Genomic DNA, 27,221 nt, shown 5'->3' on the forward strand with positions numbered 1-27,221 from the left:
ATAATTAATATACTATACTATGATATACTATACTATCACACACACACGCGAGTGCACGCGCGCGCGCGCGCGCGCACACACACACACACACACATACACATACATTTTAGTCAGAGCATGAGTCAAGTGTGTGACTCCAAGCATGCTTGTGCACTGTCTGGACACAGCAGGTGGCTAGAAGGAGCAGATGTAGGCTCCTAAGTAACCCGTGTTTTGGAACTAAGTTCTGAATTTAAACATTTCATTTTTATTAATATTGCTTTAAACATGACTGTCAAGCTATGGATCATTTTGTTTAGAGTCACTTTGTGAGCATGTATAGGAATAAATTATTGTGATATCTAAAGTATGTTCTCCCAAGCAGTCTGTGACAAGTGTTTTCTTCCCAGCATACCCTGCATCTGTCCTCTCAACCTTATTCCCCCTTTCTACCACCTGCCCTCAACTACAGCAGAAGTCCCTGGAGGGCAGGCTGCTGTCTATTGTTCCCAGCATGCTCTCACAGCCAGCCAGACTACAGAGCAGGTGCCTCTCAGCACCACTACAGCAGCTCTGTGGGCTTCAGTACAGACAGGTCCTGAAGGCAGGATGGCTGAGCCCTAACAGATCCCACAGGGAATTATGTTCTGTATGTCCACCAGTAACCACAGGCAAGGGACAATATGGTTTCTTTGGAACTGAGGGTTTGCCAAAATGCATGCACCCTCAACAATGGAGAAACCTTTCTGACCTTTCTGGTCATGCTTTGACCTTGAGAGGAAGGCACTGAATGTCCTTATTGCAGGCGACTGTTCTTACTCATGAAGTGGCTACAGAATTAGGTGGAAAACACACACTGAAAGTGTTTCCTTGGTTAGAGGAATGCTAATGTCATTTTTAGAATAGTGTTTTAAGAGAAAACAAATGAGATGGAGAAATGACTCGGTGGTTAAGAACACTGGCTGGTCTTCCTGATGACCTGGGTTTGATTCCCAGAACTCACATGGCAGCTCACAACCATATTTTAATTCCAGTTCCAGAGGATCCACTACTCTCTTCTGGTCTCTGTCGGCACCAGGCATGAATGTGGTACACAAACACACATGCAGATTAAACACCCATATATAAAAGATAAGAATAATAAATCCTTTTAAAAAAGAAACAGCTCAGAGTACCTACCACATGGAGCATATCTCACACACGGCTATGAGCTCTCTGTAAGGAAGAACCTAGGGGCCTAGACTGACTTGACTTGCCAATTTTAGTACACAGCTAGATGTAGCTAGAGCTAGCCCATCCTTAACAGGTATACAGTTCCTAACTGACTGCTCTGAAATATGTTATTTTAGAACAAATTACCATCTTAGGTCTTTCATAAATATATTTACCATAAATATTTTATATAAATAATCATCCTCTAAAATCAAGAGAACACTGGCTCATTTAGATGTTTCTAAGCACCAGAGTTCCATAAGAGAGAGAGAGAACACATTCCTTTTACTTTAACCGCCCTTTGACAGGTCATTAACTTGTGTTTCATCTAAGAAATAATAATATTCAACAATGTCAGAGATTCCCGTGTATACCATGTTAAAAAACATAGCAGCTAACTGCTCATAAGAGGAACATAGGTAAGCAGCTTATGAGTCAGCAACAAGACCAGTTTTATTCTAGCATGCAATCAGTATTTCAACAACTACAGTTGTTGAAGTTTAGATGTTGAGAAATGAGACTAGTGATAAGCATTGTAATAACCAGTTGAAATTTACGAAAGTATTTAAAGTTAAATATACTATTGTAAAAAAAAAAAATGCACCTCCGCAAACCATAGGCATGCACGAAGTAGAAATGTAAACACAGACACACACCTGCATGTTCTCTCTCAGGTCTGTGGCGTCCCGTATTGGGGGCTGGGCGTTCTTGAACACCTCATCTACAGTTTTAATCCACAGTGTTCTCAGAGATGCGTATTCCCGGGACTTTTTCCCTTTCCTCACAGAAAGGCCCCTCTTATGAGGCTTCCCTCCTCCTCTTCTGTTAGTAATAGCCACATGGACGAACAAAGAAGCATGGGCAAGGACCTCTCCAGTCAAGGACTGCAGAGGCACATGGCGGTAGCCCGTCTGTAAACATTCAAAGGGAATCGTGTACTGGCCAATAAACTCATCCCCGATGTAGTCATCATCCAGCACTACAAAGCGCACCATGGCCAGTTCAGGGAGGTTGATTTGAAATTCAAAGCTTTCATCAAAAATAGGAGCATCTCCGTTCTGGTTCACGGTTCTTGTCCTTTGTTCTGCACAGTCAGCAGGGATCCCGTGGATTTCCACATAGACATACGGATCCACCACGTCACCCTTGGCACCTGACCCTTTGGGCTTGGGAAAGTTCTGGCCACTGATGATTTTGATGTGAAGCAACTGAGGTGAAACTCCAGGGACAGAGTCCTTTGTGTTGGCACTGAAGAAGGAGACTTCTTCCCTCATGATGGCTGGTCGGAGAACATAGCCACAGTTTCCATTCTGCCTAAACCAGCCAATGTTGAGGTCCATCATCAGTCCTGGAGTCTGGAAGTTCATGGCTACAATCTGACAGCCACATTTCCAAAAATCTTGAGGGTTCATGTTACTAGAGTCAATTCTCATTGGACTAGGAAAGACCCTGGCGAGAAAACGCTTATTGTAATTCACAAAGTCCCCAGGATTTTCATTGGCGTACTTACTAGCAAGCACTTCATTAAACGAGCACACCTCCCAGTACTTCTGCACCTGAAAGGACACCTGAAATTCCTTGAACTGGACTGACTTACAGATGCTGACCAGTTCAGACAGTTCTTTGCAAAGCTGGAATCGCTTCACAGGCACATGGTTGGGCTGCTCCACGTTCTCTTTCCCCATCCTCTGAGACATTTCTGCTCCTTCATCCTCATCAGTCACATCGCCTTCCACACCAGAGCAGTTTGAAGACAGCTTCTTGGCTTTGATTAGTATTTTCCCTTTGAGGACATCTGGGGACGGTAGATAAGATTCCTCCATGTTGGGTGATGTAGTATACAGCTTGTCTCCTAAAATCTTCCTCATGTGTTGAACCATCACTTTCTGTTGTTTAATAGAACAGTGATTTTCTAAACATAAGATGAGAGGATACTCAGAAGCGAAGAATGCGTACTTGTTAATGATGTCGATGACACTGCGGAAGACTATCTGAGAGGTCATGGTGTGGCCTGTGTAAATCACAGGTTCATTGTCTGGCCCATCCCACACATCTAATTCAACACTCCTGCAACCCATTTTAAGAGCACGGATATATCCCGTGATGTCAGAGGGACCCCGGAACTGATCCTCTATTAAGTATGTATTATGGGATGAGTTTATAAAATAATGAGACAGAGGTTGCTTCATATCCTGACAGACCTTCTTATGTTCCGGATCAAAGATGTAACAATCAGGTGACATCAGGTAATTAGTGAACCCATCTATGGAGAGCCAGCCCTTTTCCTGGCCTTCTTTGGATGGCTCATATTTGTGAATAATTTCCAGGCTTATTTCCTCGTTTATATGTGCTACACCCTGTTCTGCCTCAAGAAACATCATAAGGTCCTTGGTATCAAGGAATTCTTTATTGCTTGAAAACTGAACTAAAAGGAAGTAAATTTCAGGTCTAGTACAAAGTTCATGAAAAACCTCAATAAATTCTTCCTTTGTGATTTCAGTACCAGCTTTGTCCTTAGATTTATGCAATTCTTTGAACTTAAGCTCAATTTTGCTTGTTTTAAGACCAGGATTGAGGTTTCTGATACACTGAACAGCATTACACAGAGTTATATGTCCAAGATCATCTACATCAATTTCACTAAACATTTGTGAAACCCAAGAAGTCCTCATGTTGTCTTGGCTACTTTCTAACATATCGAGTGTATGTTTCCCATAAGAAATCAGGTACCGGAGTCCTGTCACCCAGATGTTTGCAACATCTGCAGAATTGGCAACCAAATCAAGTGACTCATAATTTTCTCCATATATGACTGAAAACGCACAATCTTCAGATATCTGCTCAGAAATGCCATTGCTGCGGAATATATCTGTATTTTTCCCTGTTCTCACTTCCTTGATAGATTTGATATCAATCTTGGCTTTCTCGGAATCCTTCTTAGATGGCTCCCACCTCAGGCTTTGCATGTCGGCGTCCAGCAGAAAATACCGATGATAAATTCTGGAGTTTGAACGAACCTTTTTGAGTTCAGAGCCCTCAACCATCGAGTTGATACAGTCACTCGCGCTGCTGATCTTCTTCTCTGTCGGCATGCTGCTGAACGACACAGTTTTCTTCCGCTCTCTCTTCTGCTTCGTGCCATCCTGGAGGGAAGAAAAGTGTGTTAGGATAACGCAAACATAGGTGTTCATGTTCAGGCTTGGAATTAAACTTTAATTTCCTGAAAAACTGTATACTGTCATTTCCTATTGTGGATCTTGTGATGGATGACAGCTGTTCACCTTTAAAGTTTAGGAGAGGCCTTTGAGTGCAATCTAACGCCAATGAACAAGAAATTATTGCTTAGTAACCATAATTCGTATTTGTCATGGAATCTCATTCACAATGAGCAGACACTTATTTACACTGGCTGCATAATTTTCAGAAAATAGAAGATGCCTTAGCTTACAAACTACCAAGAATTCTAAGGCATCCAAGAGAAGACCATCAAGCCAATTACAGTACCCATTTTCGTGTGGGGCCTTTGCAACTACAGCACTCGTGTACCTGTGCAGGCACTGATCTGCTACATCAGTGTCTCCTACAGACTTAGCATTACATGCCTCAAAATCAACTGAGCTGCCTGGTTAAATTGTAGGTATCTGAGCCTATAGAATCAGATCTCTAGGGATGGTGGCAGGGATCTGTATTCAGGTAGCATCCCACCTGCTGGGTACACAGACTAAAGTCTGAAGGACTTTCTCTAGCCACATGGGCTCGCTAGTATGTTTTGACTATTTTATTTCTGAACTCTATATATGACTAGAATACAAATAATTAAATCTGAACTCGCAAAGTGTATATTAAATAGACACTCACATTCCTGGCTCTTTACAGTGTCTCACAATAAGGTCCTGCATACTTTGGGTAGATGTAGATTACTACTATAGTTATGTTGGACTTGAGAGGATATATTTAGATTATAGCTGAGGTATATCCAAAATGATAGAGTTTTAATTATTAAAAGCTGCTGTTCTGTATCCTGATGCTGTTGCCTAGGAACCTCTGATAAAAGCATGGGTTATAGTGCCATCCAGGGAAAAGCTTCAGGGAAAAGCTTCAGGGAGCACCTATTCTTCAACAGTTTCTGTCTCTGCAGTGATGGGAATTGAACCCAGGGCTCTGGGTATGCCAGGCAAACACTCTGCCACTGAGCTATATCCCCAGCCCTAGGGGTGCACCCTTTTAAAGAAGTTTGCGTCATCTGCCTTCCTGCAAAATTCAACACAGTCACACTTAAGAGCTAGCACTCACATTCACTTGTATATTTCAAACCTTTCCTATAGAGCCAGATACCTTTATTTGAAAAAAAAAAAAAAGGATGAAATGGCTGCACATATCTTTGGATATCTAAGCTTAAAAGACAGCATTACTTTTCAGGTAATATATGAAATCTGTGACCAATTTTTAGCAATTTACTGTAGTCATAAATAAATAAAGAGCATAATAGAAAGAGGGCTGGGACTATATAACTTTCATGGGAAAAAACATGTAACCATGTAAACATATCTAAAAGCAATTCTGCTTTTCGTGCTCTGCATAGACTTAATTTAAATAAAATCTCTATATTTTAAAAAGTTACCATTATCCTACCTATATATGAAATTTAAAACCGTTCTTACTTTTTGATTATCTATAGTTTCAAAAGCAGTTTGCTGAAGGTAACTAAACTTAATCTTTAAATCATATGGGTACCATTTTCCTCAAAGTTTTAGGATGAACTATGGAGATTTTCATGATCTGAGATACAAGGCAAGACAGAAAGCCATCAAGCAGCGTTTCTTTATAACTATATTGTCAGAATGATAAAGTGCAAAAAAAGGCTGTGGTAACCGAATCTGTAAGATGTATTGTATCATGGTTGTTCCAAATCCCTAAACCAGAGGCAGTATTCTATCTTTTTAAATGAGCTGGCATAAAATCAAACTTGTAATCAGACATGCATAAGGGCATAACACAAATGCGTAAATTTCCTATCTGTTAGAACAAAATGCATCTTTGCCTCTGAAAAGACACAGTTTTCTTTAATAAGGGCAACATGCTAATTTAGTAAGGGAATTTCATAATCTATAAATTACATTTCAAAGTGCTACTGGTACAATGAAGTCACAAAGATAAATGGAGGTGTTTATCCACTGATCCATTAAAATACATACTACTTTCTCAGCATTCTCCATTGTTTATTCTCCCACTTTTATACTGATTAATAATTTACTGCTACCTTCTAATTTGCTACAAAAGACGCATGGTTTTCTTTGTTATCAAGGAGAGGACTAAAAAGCAAAATTCCTTGACTTTATGCATACAGCACACATATGCATTCACGACAGTGTCTGTGGGACAGGCAGTAGCTTAGACACCATATTATGGCTTTACAAGTACAGCTTTCCTTTTTTACAATCCAGGCTAGGTTCTGACTGGTGACTGCTGGTCACTGAATATCCTGACACACACTCATGATGGTCACCTAAATGCTGCCTGAAATAATGGCGGCAAGAACACTCTTTACTAAACTCTGTAGCTAGTCTCTTCCCCTATCTGCTGTTAGCCAAAGCCATCTTGCCTTCACCATAAGAAGACATGATTGGAAATATTCTATTTCTCCTTCCCACTAGTAGACAAAGCCATTAGAAACCATCAGGAGACAACCAGGCTTGCTTATAAACTGTACACCTCCTTCCCCAAAGCTCATGTGTTGAAAGATTGATCCCTGTTCAGCAATATTCAGAGGCTGAGCTAGAGGAGGTGATTGGACCATGAGGGTTCTGATGCTATGAAAGGATTAGTCCATGTGTTGTACTCGGGATATCTCAGGTGGAGCCTCCTTAGAAGCAGCAGGCCACTGGAAGCCTGCCCTTGAAGGGGCTCCTCTCCACTTTTTGCTTTTCGGCTGCCTTGAGGTGAGTAGCATCTCTACGTGTTCCCAATCATGTTATTCCACTTTACAGCAGGCTCAGAAAAAAACGAAGATGAGTAACTGTGGGCTGAAGCCTCTTAAATTACTAGCCAAAATAAATACATTCTTTTTAAAGTTGTTTCACTAAGCTCATTTGATCAGTGAGAAGAACATGTGTGTGAACTTGATTTATACAACATTAGGTGGACCAGATTTCCTGGCCGACAGAAGCAAGTGGACATGATGCCAAGACACGTACACAGCTGGGCTCCCTACAGCCAAGGCAAAGGAAGGAAAGACAGAGGTATACAGCTGGGCTCCCTACAGCCAAGGCAAAGGAAGGGAAAGACAGAGGTATACAGCTGGGCTCCCTACAGCCAAGGCAAAGGAAGGGAAAGAGAGAGGTATACAGCTGGGCTCCCTACAGCCAAGGCAAAGGAAGGGAAAGAGAGAGGTATACAGCTGGGCTCCCTACAGCCAAGGCAAAGGAAGCGAAAGACAGAAGCACCTGAACAGGAGAGAAAGAGCTCAGACCAGGTGGCAGAAGACCACTCCTCAAACCACCTGACTCCTGCATTCTACCTTTCCCTGTTTATTTCAACTTAGACTTAATTTTTTAACCCAACTGTGATTTAGCCCTGCCTAGGCTAAACAGCAGGCCCCTAGCAGAGTTGGAATCAATTCAATTCTGTATGTGTTTTTTACTACAAGTTGGGCTAAGTTGAATACTGGAAAGGATTCAAATTATATGTGCCATACATACAGTTGTTATTATTATTTTTACAAAGAAAACTAAGTGGATCTGACATGCATCATCTAAAACTAGAGAAAAAGAACAGAACCTTCTGCTGAATGTCTCAAATAGTTTTAAATTTTTAAAAACCTTTCTCAGAACTGGCTGATACACACACTCATCACCCAACAGTTCAGAATGGAGAAAACGACAAATGTGAAAACTTGGTCTAATGACACATCTCTGCTGCTCCAGGGCACTGACTAACAGAAAGAGAAAGACCAGAGGAAATGGCCTGGGCTAAGAGAGAAATGGTTTCTAAAAGTTTACCTCCTTAACAACCTTGAGAATTAGTATTTCTTTATAAAGAACCCTGAAAATGCTTAAAGATTCTGTTAGACACAAATGAAAACTTATTTACAGAATAGCAATTTTGTACCAAGAATGATCTTAGAAAAAAGCAATGAATTATGAAGAGGCTAAAAAAAAAAAAATTCCTGCACCACAGAAACACTCGGTTAAAATAGCATTCTTTATAGGATTCACATCAAGCATTCAAAGTGGAAAGAGCCACATTGTGTAGAGTGGAAAAACATGTACTTCCATAAAAAAAAAAAGAAGAAGAAAGAAAAAGAAAACCTTGCCTACTTTAGTTAGTAGAAAGTTGTCACCAAAATTTGAATGCCATCTGTGGTATTTAATCAGTAGCAATTTCATAATGGTCAAGAGTTCATAGGTCCTCACAGTGAGATGAGGAAAAAGCAGACAGGTGGGCCTCAATTCTCCTGCTGGGAACCAAGTGGTAGGCACTGATGCAGTTGTTCCTCGAAAAGAGCCCGACCTGTGTGTACCAGTTTATCCACAGACAACATACATTTCCTATTACCTTTCCGAGTGATTTGTTACACAACAGAAGGTTGACTGCTCCTTGATGGATATCATGCAAAAAACTATGCTATCAATATCCAGGATTGATATCCTTGCAAATCGATGAAGTCTAAGTAGTGGAGAGGGTGTTCAGGGACTCTCAGGATGAGGAGAGGGCAGAGCATGAAAAACACCAGTGCACTATGTCTGCACTTTGTCATGAATGAAGAGATTCCATCTGGATGACAAATAACACAGAACAAAAGTGGAATCCGTTTATTCATCCAGGGAAGTTTAGGTTAGTTGAGAAACACCATACTAAAGAAATTTCTGTCTTAAAAGACAAACAAACAAAAAGCAACAACAAAACAAGAAAGAACTCGGGTCTATTAAACAAGCACAGTTCAATAACAATAATTCTGAACTGGTCATGCCAGCCGGGCAGATTTTCTTGTAGTGTTTTCCCCATATCTTTAAATGTTTGATGTAGTTGCTAAGGTAGGATAGGGAAGAAAGAAGATCTGGGGCAAACCAGTCAGCCCAAAGGTCATTTTGCCCATCAGATGAAGTGCAGAAATACAGGACAGTTTGAGCAAAGACCAGGTACAGTCAAAAACTGACTCTAGTTCATGAGTCAGAATTCCTAATTCCAAGTATAAGACAGTTACATGGCCCAGAGAGTCAGAGATCTTGGATGTCTTCATCGAATCCCTTCCTTTAAGAGCACAAGGAGCCCTGCAGAAGAGGAGGCAGAAAGAGTGTAAAAGCCAGAGGGGTTGGAGGACACCAAGAAAATAGGGCCCTGTCAATCAACAGGATTGCTAGATCTCAAACACTGGACAAAGGGTCAGGTGCATATTTAGCATATCAGAGCAGACCTGTTTGCCAGGTACTCAGGCATCCCTTAGTTCCTACTTGTTCCTGGCTGGCATACCCCACCCCCTACCCTAAACTTCCCTGCCCCAGAGTCTGAGCTACCTTTTCCCCAACTGTCCTACCCTATATAATCCAACCATTTTGGTCACCTGATCTTTTCATCTAGTCTCTTGGGCTGTTTCTTGGTCCAGGCAGCCCCTCTGGGTTGGCAGCTGCTCTCCCCTGTCCTCTCCCCACTGCCTCCCATGGTGCAGGGCCACGGCTCCCCTGGACTCTCATAGTGTGACTCTGACTATGTTCTCTATTATCTACAATAAACTTTCTCCTCCACCATACCTAGGTGCAGTCATGTCCTTTCCTTTTTCTTTCTTCTTTTTTTATTCACCAATGTCCTGGAATTTTAAAAAATCAGATCAAGCAGAGTCAAGCACGAAGAACTAGATATCCGAGAGGCAAACAACTTAAAACCTGATAGGAGATAGTGACAAGAGTAAAGCTAACATGCAGAGAAGTGTAAATAATTACAGCTCACGTGGATTCGAGACTGTCCTTATGATGAGCCTTACTCACACTGTCTGCTTGAGGAGAGCTTGCAAATGTATGGCACTTTTGTGGGAACAATGACTTCTTTTTAAGGACTGTAGTCTCTGAAGTACTCTGACGTTTTCAAAAAGGTGTTCCTGAGCAGGTGTCAGGATTCCCAGTTCACTTCACTAGTTCAAAAAGACTGATCCATTCACAAAGTTCGGGTAAGCCCACCTCCCACTTCATCTAGAAGGTTTAGAACCTACTAGCAGATGATTTAGAGGGTGAATAAAAAAAAATTATCACTACCTAGGAGAGCACGTCAACCTTACTAAACATCAGAGTGGAGGCAAAGGATGTTTTACATGATTGTAAAGAAATTTTAATAGTATCAAAAAGAAAGAAAAGGAGGGAGACAAAAAGAAGATTGGAAAAAACCAAAGTACATAAATCAGTGATATCAACAGCAGTTTAGTAATAAAAATAACAAAATCAAATCAGAAAAAAACTCTGACAGCTGCAAAATGTTTTCCTTTGTACCAAGGTAGAACAATTAGTTCACTAACTTACAGTTTATATTTTAACTATAAGTTAAAATTGCCCACAGAAATGTTACAGCGCTGCTGTGAGTGATTCCTAGATGACTAGTTGTACCTCAGTTCTCCTACAAGTACAACAGGCCTCAAAGCAATCCCTCACGAGTTATATAATACAGCTGCTACACAGAGCCCTTCACTAAAACTACTTCACACTTGGGAGAAACTTTAAGTGTTGCTTGGGATTTACATAGCCAACATTATTAGATTCTGTGACATTTATTCTAGGCTGAGGTGAGTTCTTCATAGGAGAAAAACAAAGCAAAATGCCACTGTAAATACCTAGCTATAACTGTAATGATCTAATCACTTTAAGTCTGTTGAAAGTTAACCTGTCTCAGAAGGGTCAGTCTGTACATGACTTTCTCTGTGCAGGATGAAAGCAACCACGCAGCTCTTGGGCACAACTAGGAGTGTAAGACCGAGATGCACTAAGTGTCCGTGGTAGCCAGAGGCTCTCTCAACACGGTGCTTCCCATGGCAGCATCTCCACATCTCCCTCCAGGGGACAAGTAAGTAAACCATTTCCTAGAGCCGTATGTTAATGTCATCCACTTAATCATTGAGTCCATGATAGTGCACATATAATTTCTTCTCAACACTTTAATTCTATATAAATAACCACATATTAAAAATGCAAATGTGAACCAAAGATCATCATGAAATCCCAATGACCTCTCGCAAAGCAGTCTGTGACCAGATTTCTTCAGATGACTGCTTCTATTTCACATTCATGCCAATTCTAGTGTAGATGCTACAGTGTTCAACTCTAAGGATAGAAAGCAAATTGCCAATTTCTGTGAAATGATGCTTTCAAGGTCAGGCTTTTGAAAGCTTCCAAATCATTTGCTGTGATGGATTACACTCTCTTAGAACTGTGAGGTCTAGAACTACAGAGTGAAAGGCAGAATAAATGAATGGCACTTTCATGTCAATAGTGTTTCAGTGACATATTTCACCATTGCTGAGATATTTATTCAAAGTAAATTTACAAAACTATGACTTATGTATGTCTACTGTAAATTGCAATAAAGTTCATTGATTTTTTTTTTCTACAGTAATGAAAAACTTAATAGTAAAAGCTCAGGGCTCCTATAAATTAGACTTTAATCCCAGGGGAGATATTGACGCTAAGGCATTTTAGTTTATGATCTATAATAAATGGTACTCAAAGTGGCTCCAAATCTGATGTGAAATCTATGAGCTGAGTTTCACATTGTTGGCTACTCATCTTGTTTTCTGTTTGTTTTGTTTTGTTTTTGACACAGGGTCTCTACATAGCTCTGAATGTGCCGGGATTCACTACGTAGACCAGCCTGGCCTTAAGCTCACAGAGATCCATCTGCCTCTGCCTCTGCCTCCTAAGTGCTGGGTGTACCACCATGCCCAGTTGTTAATTTCATATACAGCATATTATTACAGAGCCTGATAACTTGTATACCCCAGAGATACTGAAAGACGTGATCATATAACTAACAGCTGAAAACTCTCTAGTAAACTGTATTCCATTTGAAGAGGCACACAAGCTTCATGTACAACTTGCAGAAGACACAGGCAGCTGCAGTCTTCTCCCCAACAGTTGTTTACTGCTCCTATTGCCTGGGGAGGGGGAAGGGTTCTTTCTGAGCCTCATAAGTTTCATCAATTTTTCAGCCCTACCCCACCCCCCACCCCATCTTCCTCTGTGAGGCAATGTTTTAATTCAGAGGAAAAATTTACATGCCATGACTGCATAGATATTTGGTAATCCTTAGAAATATCTTAAGTAAAGTTTAAAATATGAGCAGGATTCTCATTTGAGTTAAGTTTTAGGAGATCTGGAAATGTTTTCAGGAAGACTTACCAAATACTTTATGAAACTGAGTTTTTGAGACATTGACTCAAAGACCAAATAACTTAAGAGCTTGAATGAAGCTAGTAGCCTGTTTGTACTGAAACATGACACAGATAGTCCAGACTGAGAACTTCCTACTTTCCTTTTGGTCTCAGTTATGGAATTCCTCTGTCTTTATAGTTTGTATGTTAATGGCAGGAAGGATGGTATAATGAAAGTGTTGCTAAGAACCAGCGCTGATCTGTGCGGAAAGTACAGAGAAGGAAAGTGAAGAGGAACCTGCCAGATTCAGTTCATAAAAAAGGGAATATCACCATTTACCACTGTGTGGTTTTTATGCTCTGATGAGGAACTGTATTGATTGTCAATCCTATTGATAACGGTGGTAGCTCTCAGTAGGTAGTAAACGGAAAGGGCTTTGCTGAGAGCTGCAAATGGTTTATATATGTCGCAGTGGGAACAGAAGTTAGTGTTAAGGGACAGATGAGAAGTCAAAATGCAGACTCTGGAAAACCAAGGAGACAAGTGGCTGTATATGAGATGACCAAGCAGACCAATTTAGGAGGACAGGGCTTGGGTCTAGTGACAGCAGGATGACTGTTCTCCCTAAAGCCCCTGCGGAATATGTGTTTGGCACCACTGCATTTTATGTATTCTTCTTTCTAATGTAAGTTCTTACAATGTTAGGTGGTAGTTTCCTGAGTTCAACCATTTCAGGAACAAGTTCCACCTCCCTGGCAAGATCAAAACTGAGTTCATGTTCCCAAGCCCCAGAACTCAACATCTTCACATGTTTCATGTTTGTCTCCTAACCAGTAAGGGATGTAAAGAGGGACAATGCTGTTATCCTATTTAAGGCACACAGTCATGAATGTGTTGCTTGTTTGACTTATTTGACTATGTGCAGCTTACCCACTCCTTTGTCTTAAATGTGGGCCAGAGTCCAGGAGGGGACCTGGCTGAATCAAGGACCACGAAACCTGGATAAGAGCCAGCCAACAATGTTAACTTCCTTACTTAACCCCTTGTGTCAAAATATGATTGGTCAATGAGACAGTGTACCCTAACACCCTTTGCTTTGTGTTTTTATCCTATAAAAATGTTGTACGATTTCCCTTTGGGGACAAAGTTCAGAACCTCACCTGACTTCCTCCCTGCATGTACAGAAAATAAAACTTTCATTTAAAAACAATGAAGAGGCACACAAGTCGATCACATAACATGACTGCTTAGTTCCATGCACAGCCAGTTCTAAGAGCACTGTCTTCATCACTACATTTTTCTCCCCTAAAGTGTGGTGGTTCTCCATTATTTCTAAGATAATTTAGAAGACTGATTTAGTCTTCTTCTCTTTTACATCCTGAATATTGCATTGAGGAAAATGGACTTGCAAAGCAGTAGGTAGCAGTTAGAAGGAAAGCTCATGCCACAGGCCAGATCAAACACAACGAGTCAAGAACAGCAACTCTTTTAATTAGAAATTTTAATAAGTCTACAACATTTTTTTAAATTAAACTTTAAGGAAAGCTGCCTATGATGATTTGAATGAGAATGTTTGGTGTCCAACTGATGGAACTGTTTTAGAAGGATTAGGAGGCGTGTACTTGTTGGAGGAGGTGTGTCATTGGGAATGGGCTCCCAGGTTTCAAAAGCCCAAACCAGGCCCACTGTCACTTTCTCTGCCTCCTGCTAGTGGGTCAAAGGTAAACACTCAAATTAAAAGACAGCAAGTAGGGGCACATAGGAGTGTTTGGAAGAAGAAAGACAAGGGAGAAATGATGTGATTATATCATCCCAAAATAAGAAAATAATTAAAATATTCTTATAATTGCTGTTTGTGTGGTATATCTTTTTCTATCCTTTTGGATTTAAACTCTTTGTCCTTCTGAAGCTAAATTTTAGCAAAGAATAGGAACATTTTCGTGTGTACCCATCATTATTTTTTCTGACTTTGACTAGACTGTTTTGGTCCTTCATATGTTACCATAGTATTGGGCAGCTGGATTCATATCTGCCATTTTACCTTTTTGTATATGCATCATATCTTTTTATTTTCCTTCACTTGAAGTATGCCTGTAGTCTAACAGCTCAGAATTCTTTGGTGATCTCGGCAACTAAGTTTTAGGCCAGAAGTAAAGGGTATAAAGGCAGAGACTGTGAGAACAGGAAACCCTGGGAAGAAAAAAATGAAATCAACTGGTAGATAAAAAGGAGAGGTCTCTATTCATATAAGAAATTGTGGTGCTAATGTTTCCTGAAGGGATTTATTCAACAAAAAAGGGGAAATTAGCATGCAGGAGAGGGTCAGTGTAGCCCTACAGAGTCAGTGGGGATGCCACAGACACTGGCCTCCATTAGCTCTTCCCAAAGGTAACTCTGAGTTAGATCCTTAGGAAAATAGAAAGGAGGGTAAGAGTGTCAGAGTAGGCAGCAAACACAAAGGTATACAGTGGAGAGAGACCAACTGTGTGAAAAGTGGAGGGGACTGGGGTAGAATAAGGTGAAGATGAAGAGAAATGTCAGATGTGAGCTGTGGGCAGCCCAATCGGAGTGCCAGAGGAGGGAGTGCCTCCTGGGAGAAGGTCTCCATAGCCTGGAGTACACACACGTGCTCCTATACCAGACAGGAAAAATACAAACGTGTATGAAACTGATAATAAGCCACACTTATTGTGTGTGAAAATAAAACTCACTGCCTGTTTTTAAAGGTCAACTAGGAGAAAAGGCCTTGTCTGCTTTACAACTTTAAGAATCATCAGCCCATCTGTATAGGGATTCCTCTTGTTTCTGCCTTACTACACTCATAAATTTGAACTAAATGATAAACGATACCTAAATATTAGTTTGTCAACCTGACTGGACAACTGCATGAGAACAAAGACTACCACTTCAAGAGTGACCAACTGAGACTACAGAGAAGTTGATGTGTTTAAAAAGAGGCTTAAAATAGCTATATCTATTTCAAAGTGTTTTAAGTACTATAGCTCAAAATGTTTTAATTATTTTTAAAAAAGCTTTAAATTATAGTAAATTCAGTGTGTCTGTTCTTCTCTTTGTAAGTACATAACAAACTCAGTGGGTCTGCTGACAGTAGAGATACACTTTCACTGTCTTTGTATGCACTTGGCATGGAGCATCAAAACGTTCTACCTTTACATCATATCCATGGCAAGTCTCCTGTTTTGTTAAATTAAAAGCTATACTTGGGTTAAGAAATCAATAAAAATGTCAATGCCTGCATGGCAGTAGCCCAGAAGACCCAAGAGAGCAGTGCAGAGCATTTACAAAGCAGAGTGAAGCCAATTTGGACTGCAAAAGGTCCAGTTCTACCACTTCCCCGAGCCGTAGGATACCTTTTCAAAGCCACAAGGCTCTTCCAAATTCATCAACTTACCAAACCAAAATTAAAAGCAGTTTTACAGAGATCAAATCTCATCATTTATGTACTTTAAATGGCACATGCTACCAGTGACTAAAACAGTTTCAATGCTTCAGTGAGATCACCATTTCCAGCCCCAATGCTTTTATTCTCAGCTTTTAAGAGAAAATTATCGGTAACAAATACACAATTAATTCATGGAACACATGCAATTCATTCTAAATAAAGCTTCCTAAGCATGCTCCATGCTTTAAATACCATAGCCCTATTAATAGTCTACACACCATTTTGTTCCAACTACAAAAACCAATAAGCTTGGGTAATCCTACAGAATATATGCTGCAAACTTTAATTCTGGGACCTGAAACTAAAAAGGTTTTGTATTATTATACTTCAGAAATTAGTGTAAGAATGAAATACAGGTGTTTACAAAGCATATGTAGGTTTTACATACAAGTATTATAATGTAAATTCTAAAACGTCACATTTAATTCTAATGTATTTTATTTCATAACAACAGAAATGCAGGAATTCAAAAAATCATCAGATCCTACTACAAAAGCCTGTGCTCAACAAAACTGGAAAATCAAGATGAAATGGATGGTTTTCTAGACAGATACCACATACCAAAGTTAAATCAAGAGCAGCTAAACTATTTAAACAGGCCTATATCCCATAAGGAAATAGAAGTCATTAAAAACCTCCCAACCAAAAAAAAAAAAAAAAAAGCAAGCCCAGGGCTAAATGGATTTAGTGCAGACCTAATGCCAATATTCCTCAAACTATTCCATAAAATAGAAACAGAAGGAAAACTACCTAATTCATTCTATGAAACCACAATTACTCTGATACCTAAACCACACAATGACCCAACCAAAAAAGATAAACCAGACCGATCTCACTTATAAATATCAATGCAAAATACTCAATATAATTCTTGTAACCCAAATCCAAGAACACATCGAAATCATCATTCACCAATGATCAAGTAGGCTTCATCCCAGGGATGCAAGGTTGGTTCAATATACGAAAATCCATCAACATAATCTACTATATAAACAAACTCAAAGAAAAAATTCACACTGGCTTGTTAAAGCTGAGGTTTATCAAGAGAAAGCAAATAGGGAAAGAACTGGTGTGAGGCAGAAGGCGCCTTGCAGGAGCAGGGAGTACAAAAGGTCTCTGGCATATAGTGGTATATGACTATGGATAGTAGATACATACTTTTAGATAGTAACACTATCTAAATATGCTGCAACAGTAAAAACTGAAACACAAGGTACCTTTGCAGTGCCAGACACTGGAAATTCAGGTACAATCAAGTCTAAGCCCCTGTACAGGTCCATCCTCTGACTGGCAAACAGGCAGACTGACAGTGTTGTCAGTCTGGCTGGACACTTCTTCATGAAGGTAGTACCTGGTCCAACTTGTCCCTTCCAGGCCTGGAATCCATCTACAGCTGCTTACCAGGTCTGGGTTAGTCCCAGTGCAACCAAGTAGGCAGGCTGAATGGACCATTGTAAATCGGCCACTTAGGATGGCTTTGTGCTTATCTTGTGAGGGTGCTACAGTCCCTTCTCCCCTTGTCCATCTATGGGTATGGGCCCTTAACTAAATCCTAGCCCACTTGACTAGAATGAAGACTGACCCCAGCTACTGAATGTAGTTTGTCTTTGGTTGACCCAGAACTTGTAGGGAGCACAAAGTGGCACTACTTCTTGGCTGTAAAAAGTCCCACTCTCCTGTGACTCCTGTCAGGCACTACACTGCCAGCACTGGCCTGAGTGCACTGCTCTCCTTTGGATGTTTTAATTGAGATCCTTCCTTCTCAGCTATGACACAGGCTGGCTTTCCTAGATATCTCAGGAAATTTTGCTTGCACTGCCCACAGGTGGGCCAGGGTGACATAAAGGAGAGCTATCACCTGCTGATGTAAATAACAGAGGCACACATGACCACCAGAAGGGCAGGCAGTGGTGACACCCCTTCACAAATGGACCAGCTGTTAGAAGGGGGATGTTGGAGACCATGTATGAGTTCACTGATATAGAACAAGAAAATGAGGTGACACAGAAGCTGGAGAAACTAGTGGATGGGCTGACCCAGCTGACTTTCTAATAGACCACCAGTTGGTACTCCTGGCCCCCCCATGCCCCTGCCCTTTTCATAAGCAAGTGTACTACTGTACTTCTATTTTAAGTCAAATATTAATGTATTAATACAAATGACATCATGACACAGTGCCATCACTGACAACCAAAGTCTCTCCTATATCCTGCCATCATCCCAAAATTAACTTTCCAAGTTCAGAAATCCTTTGCAAAGTTAGTCTGTGGCTTATGACATTAGAGATATGCATCAAAAATTAAATTAGCAAAAAAGGTTTTCTTTTAATCTAATTTCATGCATTTTCTCCCCTCTCCTAGCCCAAACATGATGTAAAATTCACTCAGGTTTACTGGAAGCTATAATGGCAAAACAGAAATCACATTTTGTCTCTGGAAAATGCTGGAGTTTTAGCTGAATCATGTTTTATTCCAATTATAAATTCTTAAAACTAATTTAGTTGTGCTTTTTGAAAGCATTGCTGTAGAATGGTTTTTAATCTAATAAGATTATAACTTAAGAATAAGCTAGGACTAAGAGTTTGAGAAAAATCAGTCGTCTGTATTGTACTAGCTTTTGCAGCCCATTATGGCCTGACAAAATTAGAAGGTTCTTTGATCTATGAAATGTAATGGACTTTCTTTAAAATTAATTTGACTTTGTAAATTAAGAAAGAGGAAAGTTCCTGAAAGAAAAAAATGAAGTGTGGAGAGTAAAATCATGATGAAGAAAAATCTACACTAGCTCATAGTACTTAAGAGCTCAGTAGGATATAGCTCTCACGTAGGTTCTCCAAGCCACACGAAAGCTCGTGTGAAAGCTTAGGAAGCTCGGCCCAACTCCCTTCCCCAGGGATGGTTGAGGTTAGACCATTTATACATTCAGGCCTTCGTAAGCACTCCCTTCCTTATAAATGTCTCCGATCTGGGAAACAGGAGCTGCCACCCATATTTCAGAGGGTTAAACAATTGGATCTGCTTATCCAGATGCCTGAGCAGCTCCGTGAGGCAGACAACTGGTCCTCCTGCAGTCCTTCCCAGGTCTGCTGATCACCTAGGTGACACCCATCTGGCTCTAGCAACAGACGCTCACCCACCAGGCAGGAAGAAGGGCAAAGTGGAGTGGGCTTCTTGCTCCTCTCCCTGCAAGAAGGTAGGAGAGAGTCACCTGTAGAGGCTGCATGCTCCTCTGGGTTCCTCTGGCTCCTGATCTCTGGTGCCATCTGCTCTTTATGACCCTATCATGGGGTGGGTGGGGTCGGGGGATTTCCTACAGTTTACAACCTCTGGTGGCTTCAGTACCCATGTAACCTCTTGGTTCTTGCACAACTATACATTTCCCTTGATGAGACACTCTGTGTTTTTACTACTGTTTTTCTAGTTGGGTCCCAGCAATGGCTAAGTGTTCAAAGCTCCAGCTACCAGCTGGGAAGTCAGCCCCTGAAGCTGGTTTGTCTGCCCTGCACACAGGTTTCCACCCACACTGCCACTCAGACTTCAATCCTGCCGGGTACCCAGTTACTAGCTGTGTGGTCTTAGGAAAACCTGTCTCAAAGCATTAGCTACCAATTTCACAAAGGAGGAAAGCAACCGCATTATAGGTTTTAGGAAGGCCAGAAAGAGATAATAAAGGTGAAACACAGGAGAGGTTTGACTGCACTAAGACCTGGTCCTGTTTTTTTTTTTTTTTTTCTATTGCTATGATAAAGGCCATGACCAAAAGCTACTTGGGAAGGAAAGGCTTTATTTCGGCTTACAGTTTATAGTTCATCATGAAGGGAAGTCTGCTCAGGAACTTAGAAGCAGGAACTGAATCAAAGATCATGCAGAAGTGCTACTTACAGGCTTACTCAGCCTGATTTCTTATTCAATTCAGGACAACCGGTACATGGATGGCACCATAAGAACACACTACACCTCCCACCTACAATAATAACTCAAGAAAATGTCGCACAAACTGCATACAGCCCAATCAGATGGAGGCATTTTTTTTTTCAATTTAGGTTCCGTCTGCCCAGATGACTCTAGATTATGTCAAGTTGACAATGAACTAACCAGCATAGATGAACAAGTTCTCAAGACACATCCACCAGAATTAGCTATACAGTGAAAATGTGGTTTATTTGAAATCAGCATTCAAGCTAATCTCACGGGTATCAATTCCAGAATGACTGGTAAAGCTTCATGCTTTATTTACTAACACCTCACTTTTTTACAAAGGACATTTGGAGATCTGTGGTCTCCAAGTCTGACCCCTACAACAGAAAGAACTCATCATCCCTGTCCAGGAAACCTTGGTGACAATGGCTGCTGGCTGCCTCTGACTTCAGGTTTGCTATCAGCAGTGTGACCAGCCCTGAGTACAGAATGAAGCAATGGTGCTGTTGTCTAGACCTGCCGTCTAGTGTCAAGCAAAACAACACAAAAAAGTCACTAAAATCTTGATGGTCTGAATGTATGTTAAGTGTGATCAACATGGTTTTCTTCTTCCTCCTCCTTCTTCTTCTTCCTCCTCCTCCTCCTCCTATCCGTAATGTGTCTTGTGAGAGGCTGATCGGAACTTTCTTCTGTCCACACCACTTTCAGCAGAGTGAATCTCACATTCACATACTAAAGAATCATCATCACACAAGATGTGCCCCACTCCACCCCGACACCACACCTCCTCTCTTCCTTGTTATCTGTAGTCTGATTTGGCTGCTATTGTTTTGTTGTAGTAAGAAATGCATGTACTTTTTGGGGAAAATTGAACTATCTCTTAGTATATGGCCTTTTTTACAGATGGTGATGGTGGGGAATGAGGATAAACTGTAGATCAACTATACCCAAGATAATTATTGTATTTTTGAAAATTATAAAAAGTATAATATATACTTTGATGAAGATTTTTAATTTAAAAAGAAACAAATGAGATAAACTTTAGTAATATACCTATACTCAAATATCCAAAATACCATTATTTCAACATGCAATCAACATAAAAATAGTTGAGATAATCTGCTTTGTTTTATATTAAGCCTCTGAAATCTGTCACTGTTTATATTTGTAGCACATCTCAATTTTCTCCTTATGGACTAAGCTCCTGTTATTGCTCAACAAACACAGGGAGCCCTTGGAAACCATGCCAGGTAGGTCAAATCAGCATGACAGGCTTCTCAAGGACAGGTATGTTCTAACTAAATTCCAAATCTCTCCTTGATATTTCTTTTCTAGTATGATGCTTTGCCTAAAGGAAGCACTCAGCAAACGCTCCATGGCCTTAGGAGTAACTAGCTGAAAGAAAAGCTTTGGTTTATAAAGGTCAGTGGGCCAGTCTACGGTTTTTCAAAGAAATAATACTTCTCTGAGTCTTACAACTTGAAGTCACAAATAGTTTTTAAAATTGTTTAAAAATGTAAAAAAGAAAAAAATCATTGTTTTACCTCAAATTACTCTAAAAGTCACACCAAACACGAAGAAAGCACAATAAGAATGGGGGGGGGGGGGGGAGAGAGAGAGAGAGAGAGAGAGAGAGAGAGAGAGAGAACACAACAGAGCAACAAAGAGACTAGATTTTTTAAAATCAAAAACCAATCTCAAATCATAATAAAAGAACAGAAAGAACTGCTCAAAGCTACTCAGATGACTCCTTATGTTTGATATTATATAAGAAACTTAAGATAGTCTAAAATACTGCACTTAAGTGGGATTTAAAAACTGATACAGTAATCAGGTGAGTCATAGAAATGATCCCTGTCTACTAATGGCGGCTAAGGGTCAACACGCAAGAGAGGAGAAAATTCTATCCCATGTAAGGAATGACATTCCCTGATACCTTCATTTGACTAAAATTTTATTTATTCAAACTAGGAGACCTTCTATCAGATGCCATGACAAATTCATGGTGTGTGCCTGCTAACAAAGTACCATGTCTGATTACTTGTGTCAGATTTTATCATCAAAAATCTTTAAGACACACACAGCTAACAGTGTGATTTACTGGGCTAAGAACAGAAATAGTTTACTACTTTTTAAGTTATTATATTTGTTTTATTTTCAATCTGAATAAAAACTGCCCTTTTCATGAAGATAAACAGTGGTTTTTAAAATCTCCATGATGGTAACAGTGAAGCATTTAAACTTTGGGAAAAAAAAAGTGAAATAAATGTGGGTCAATTGTCATTACTTTTAAAGGGCATTTTTCAGTTTATAATCCAATTACTTCTCTCTAGAGACAGCATTTGTCTCCTTAGTCTAATTTTTGGAACCACTGACATATTTTGAGTTTTATGTCTGTTTTTTACATATTGCTCAATTCTAAACACAGATCTTTAAGCCGCCACACAGCCACCAGAGAGGAGCTCTTATTAATAAATGTCAGATTTCCGGCAATTCAATAAAATTGACAAATTTCAAAAGACGACAAATTTCATATGGCTGACAATCTGCCACTTGCTGAAATAATCAGTTTTGTATCTTGAGATTTTCCCTTACTTTGTAAAGATTTATTGAGTATTTTGCTCCGTCAGATGCTGTAGCCCTAAGGTCAGTGAGAACTCAAACCAGCTTTGGCATTCATGACAGCCTTGACCTGCTGGAGACCTGTGTGTGTTTCAACCACAGGAGGAGGTCACGCACGCGCGCACACACACACACACACACACACACACAAAAACACAAACACACACACACGGTTAGGGGGGGTGCCACACGGTACCAGGGTAGACAACCTTAGGCTGATACACTTTCTCACACATTACTCAAGGACCAGAAACCAACTAGGTAACTTTAAAAGTAAACTTAGAAGATTCCCATAGAAATAAAATTACTTCTGCTCATGCTGCAAATCCTACAACTAAGGAAGATGATTCATTATTTAATAAAGCCTTATTTCCCTCAATTCCACAACCTCTAACCAGTTACAAGCTTACTAAGCAGAATCATCACGTGAAATAGAAAGGAAGAAATAGTGAAAACTGTTAGTAGCTGTTGTTTTTATTCTTGGGATGATTAGAAATGTATTTATTACTTAAATATATCAGAATTTTAAAAAACTAATATATATATTTATTTTCCCCATCTTTACTAAAAGCAAGAATTAATACCTGCTAGTGAATGTTTACTACTTAAGGTTTACATCTTAGGAACAAAATATCTTCTTGTATATATTCAAAAACCAAAGACAATAAGATGACTTCTGATAAAATAATAGGATAATCTTAAAGAACAATTGACCTAAAGGGCTAAAGATAAACAGCTTCCATATTCTGACTAACAGTCTTTGCCATATACAGTGTGGCTAACCCTCAGTGAAGCGCAGAATCATTGCATCTGAAATGTGACTGCGAAATAAAACAAAAGCGTTAGACACTGAGCCCATTAGTGCATCTTCAACATTATTTCAAGAACAAGAACCTGCTCTAATGACAGACACCCCAGAAATGTCTGAGGATACGTTTTTAGGTAGTAGATACCTTCCCAGTGTAATTTTTCTGCCTCTGTCCAAGTCCTCTGAGTTTGATGAGGCCACTGTGGTTCTGTGGATCTTGTGGTGAACATCTGGCTAGGCATTTGTCTGAAGCACTGTTCTAGAGACACTGACTCTCAACCCACACTGTCCACTTTATCTCTGTCTATTTAGCTCTCCTTTGAGCTATAGCCACAAATTATAGACTTTCCAACTCAGTCATTTTTAAACCCAAAGGAATATGCATTAGAGGCTGGACGACTCATAACAAAGCCAGCCATAAAGAAAGCCTACTCTTTAGAGCTAGAATATGTTTATCTGAGTATGAGGGATCAGACTGGAGGGAACAGCCACAGTGTTCTCTGATATATACTTATCATTCTCAATGCAGGAAACTTTAGACAGAAATAGACTTCTGATATGAAAAAACATTATTTGAAACAACAGCTCACTAACTGCAGATTCGTGCACTTGTATTTACATAAAATGCAAGGTTATTTTTATTCTTACAATTATTCTGTTCATATTTCTTCTTTAAAACATATCGGATTATCTAAAGCCAATTACATAGTGATTCATTTCAACCAAAAGCAAATACTAGTACTTGCCAGTGGGGACATCTGTCAGTGGGGCACTATTAAGTTTTTCATCTAGAAAAAAAATCATCATGCGAGAAGAAATGATTGAGCCAGGGTTACACAGAGGTAGGATTTTCCAGAAATATAATTCTATTTCTTTTCTTTGTAAAAACACATGTCTCTGTTCTCCAAGTTCCCGTGACCCCATGCCCTGGTGTTTTGGTAACATTTCGTGTAGTCCAAGTGGTCTGTGACCTCACTGTGTAGTCAGAGCTAGCCCTGAACTCCTGCCTTCATTTCCCAAGTGATGGGATCACAGGTTTATACTACTTTTAAATAAGAAAACACACAGAAGCAGAATAGCTCTTGTTCTTTGAGTAAACGGAGGGAGAAGACAGAAGCAGGGGAGAGAAGAGAAAAATTAGCAATGTTGAAGGAACTGTCACTGCTCTTAAGAAGTCACACTCCACTAAGCCTGCAGGTTTACAAGAACAGGAAAAAGGAAGGACACAATGCTAGATGCTAAATGCTAAATTAAACCAGAATGGCTTAGGAACCAAAATTTTCCTAGCTGTGTCTCTGACATATTGCTTCTTGGTTAAAAATCCTTTCCTCGGAGATGTTCCTTTCTGCCTGGGCTGTAGGTAGCATTCCTGGTCATGTATGTTGCTGTACTAATAACAGACCCCGTCCCACCCACGAAGCACATGGACACTCTGTGATAGGAAAGGAGGACCCGGAGCTCAGGAGCTCCTGTAGAATTCTTAGCAGATACAGCACAGTTCCTAAAAGCTTGCAAGAGCTTGCAAAAGTAAAATGAGAAAATGTACAAGATGAATGAAGCAAAAGGCACTTGGAGAACAGTGCTTACAGCTTGTGAGAGAGTTCTATGTGGTATACGCAATGGCACTGGACAGGTTATCTACAAACTGTTTTTCTAATGGCCTGGGATTCTGGACACAATGTATTCTCTGCTTCAGATATCCCTCTCTGCCTGCACCACTTCCTAAAGATGAAACCATTAACCAGAAAACACTTTTTTTTTTTTTTTATAAACGTATGCTCTGCCTACTCAAAAGAATCTGATGTGACTCATGGTTATAGGTCATAGACTATACTCGAAGATGAAGAAAACACAATAGTCAAAGGAGCTAAGAAATAAAACACTATGGCATTCCTAAAACAAATAAACTACTATTGTTACATACTAAAGTCTTCTTAACAACATGGCCACAATGGCAGAGAACAGGGCTCACGGTTTTAACTGTCCAGAAGAGTGTAGCACATACCCGTCCTTCTAGAGACTACCTACCAGGATGTAACTTATCAGACGGCTCTTGCATAGGTCACTAGAAATTAGAATACCTGGCAACACTTTTCTTTGGAAATGGAAGACGTGAAAGTAATTACCTCTTCAGCACAGTCTTAGACCACATTAAAAACAAACCTTAACCACTCGGAAATGTTCCTGTAGATGCACAGTCAGTTAAGCCAATGAGCCGCACTCACAGAACTCTCCTACCCTTCAATTATATTTCCTGTTTTGCTACCATTAAAGGTACTTACTCCCCCTAGATGCTGAGAGTGGAGGGGAAGTCTCAATTTTAGTCAAGATATTATGGTTGGCTCTCATTTCCAAATCCCCAATATAAATCTTTAAAGCACACCAAAAAATTAAGAAAGGAACAAAGGACTAACTAATAAAAAATTATCTTGAATTAACTGAATAATAAACTATGAAAAATATGTTTTTACATTTTTGCTATTTGATCAATATATTTTAGTATTACAATCTTAAAAGAGTCCATTTCTTTTCTTTTCTTTTCTTTTCTTTTCTTTTCTTTTCTTTTCTTTGTTTTTTTTTGTTTTTTCGAGATGGGGTTTCTCTGTGTAGTCCTGGCTGTCCTGGAACTCACTCTGTATGTAGACCAGGCTGGCCTCGAACTCGGAAATCCGCCTGCCTCTGCCTCCCAAGTGCTGGGATTAAAGGTGTGCGCCACCACCGCCTAGCCAGAAAGAGCCCATTTCTAATAAATATAAATTATGGCAACTATAATCCAGTGATTTGACAGGATTTCTTTTCAAATTAACTCAGACTCTAAACAGTTCATATGTACAAAATATTCTGAGACACATGAGGACTAAAGGAAACAGGATTTCCTTCTATAGACTTAACTAGAGGGTTTAAATTTTACTTTATGTATTATATTGTGGGTGGTGTGTGGGTACATGTGCCACAGCATACATGTAGAGGTTAAAGGACAGCTCTGTAGAGTTAGTTCTCTCCTTCCATCTTTATGTAGGTCCTGGGGTGGAATTCAGATCACTGGGCTTTTAAGACAAGAACCTGTAGAATCATCTTGTCAGCACTCCTGAGGCTTTTAATCAGAAAATAAGTGTGACCTATGGTACGTATATCACAGCAGCAGCTGACTCTGAAGTATCAGTCAAATTCAGACTCCTTCTGGGCTTATTAAAATCCCCCAAAGGCTGACCATCTCAAAGTCACTAAGGGATGAATAACAATTAAACAAATCATCCCCAAGCAAAAGTTCATCATGCCCTAGAATTACTTTTTTTTTTTTTTTTGAAAATCACTTTCCTTTGGCAAGTGACACTACTTACTAAAAGCTCTAAAACAGCAGTTCTTAACCTGTGGGTCACGGCCCCTTTCCGTTTGAACAACCCTTTCACAGGAGTCACATATCAGATATGCTATTAGACATTTACATTACAATTCATAACATAGCAAAATCAGGTTACGAAGTAACAACAAAACTGCTTAACGTGAAGAGAGTCATTTGCAGTAAATCTACATCACTTCAGACTGTTGCCAGGATGCTGGGTCTGTTGCGTGGACACAATGTCCTCTGGCACCTGGGCATGCCAGAGCTCTATGGCAAGAAAACTAATGAGGTTTGAATATGATCTCACTCCCAAGAGCATCAGAGCCACCAGCAGCTCTCTGCGGTTGGATCATTCTTCTCCCTTTGGTGCTGATACCGAGTGTGATGCTTGAATGAGAATGTCCCCACAGTCCTGGGCATTTGGACACTTGGTCTGCGGTTGGTGATCGTATTTGGGAGGTTTAGAGATCTTGCTTTGCTGGAGAAAGTATGTCACCAGAGGCAGGCTTTGAAATTCCTGGTTTGCCGT

The 27,221-nt window shown here is 40.0% G+C and overlaps 1 protein-coding gene across 2 annotated transcripts in view; it reads right to left on the minus strand.

The window, feature by feature from the left end:
* The window catches only part of Plcl2 (phospholipase C like 2), a 166,811-nt gene that overhangs the window by 64,409 nt on the left and 75,181 nt on the right, over positions 1 to 27,221 (minus strand). The window contains exons 1-2 of one of the 2 annotated variants that reach the window (XM_028766563.1): positions 19,139 to 19,223; positions 1,848 to 4,334 (exon numbers count right to left, since the gene is read on the minus strand). In XM_028766563.1, coding sequence (XP_028622396.1) covers positions 1,848 to 4,283 — 2,436 coding nt within the window. In that variant the 5' untranslated portion in view covers positions 4,284 to 4,334; positions 19,139 to 19,223. Of the gene's footprint in view, positions 1 to 1,847; positions 4,335 to 19,138; positions 19,224 to 27,221 lie in introns of those variants that run through there. The other variant, XM_028766561.1, reaches the window with a different exon arrangement.

Source organism: Grammomys surdaster, unplaced genomic scaffold (genome assembly GCF_004785775.1).
Source record: "Grammomys surdaster isolate TR1022 unplaced genomic scaffold, NIH_TR_1.0 169, whole genome shotgun sequence".
In the NCBI taxonomy this organism is placed as follows: domain Eukaryota; kingdom Metazoa; phylum Chordata; class Mammalia; order Rodentia; family Muridae; genus Grammomys; species Grammomys surdaster.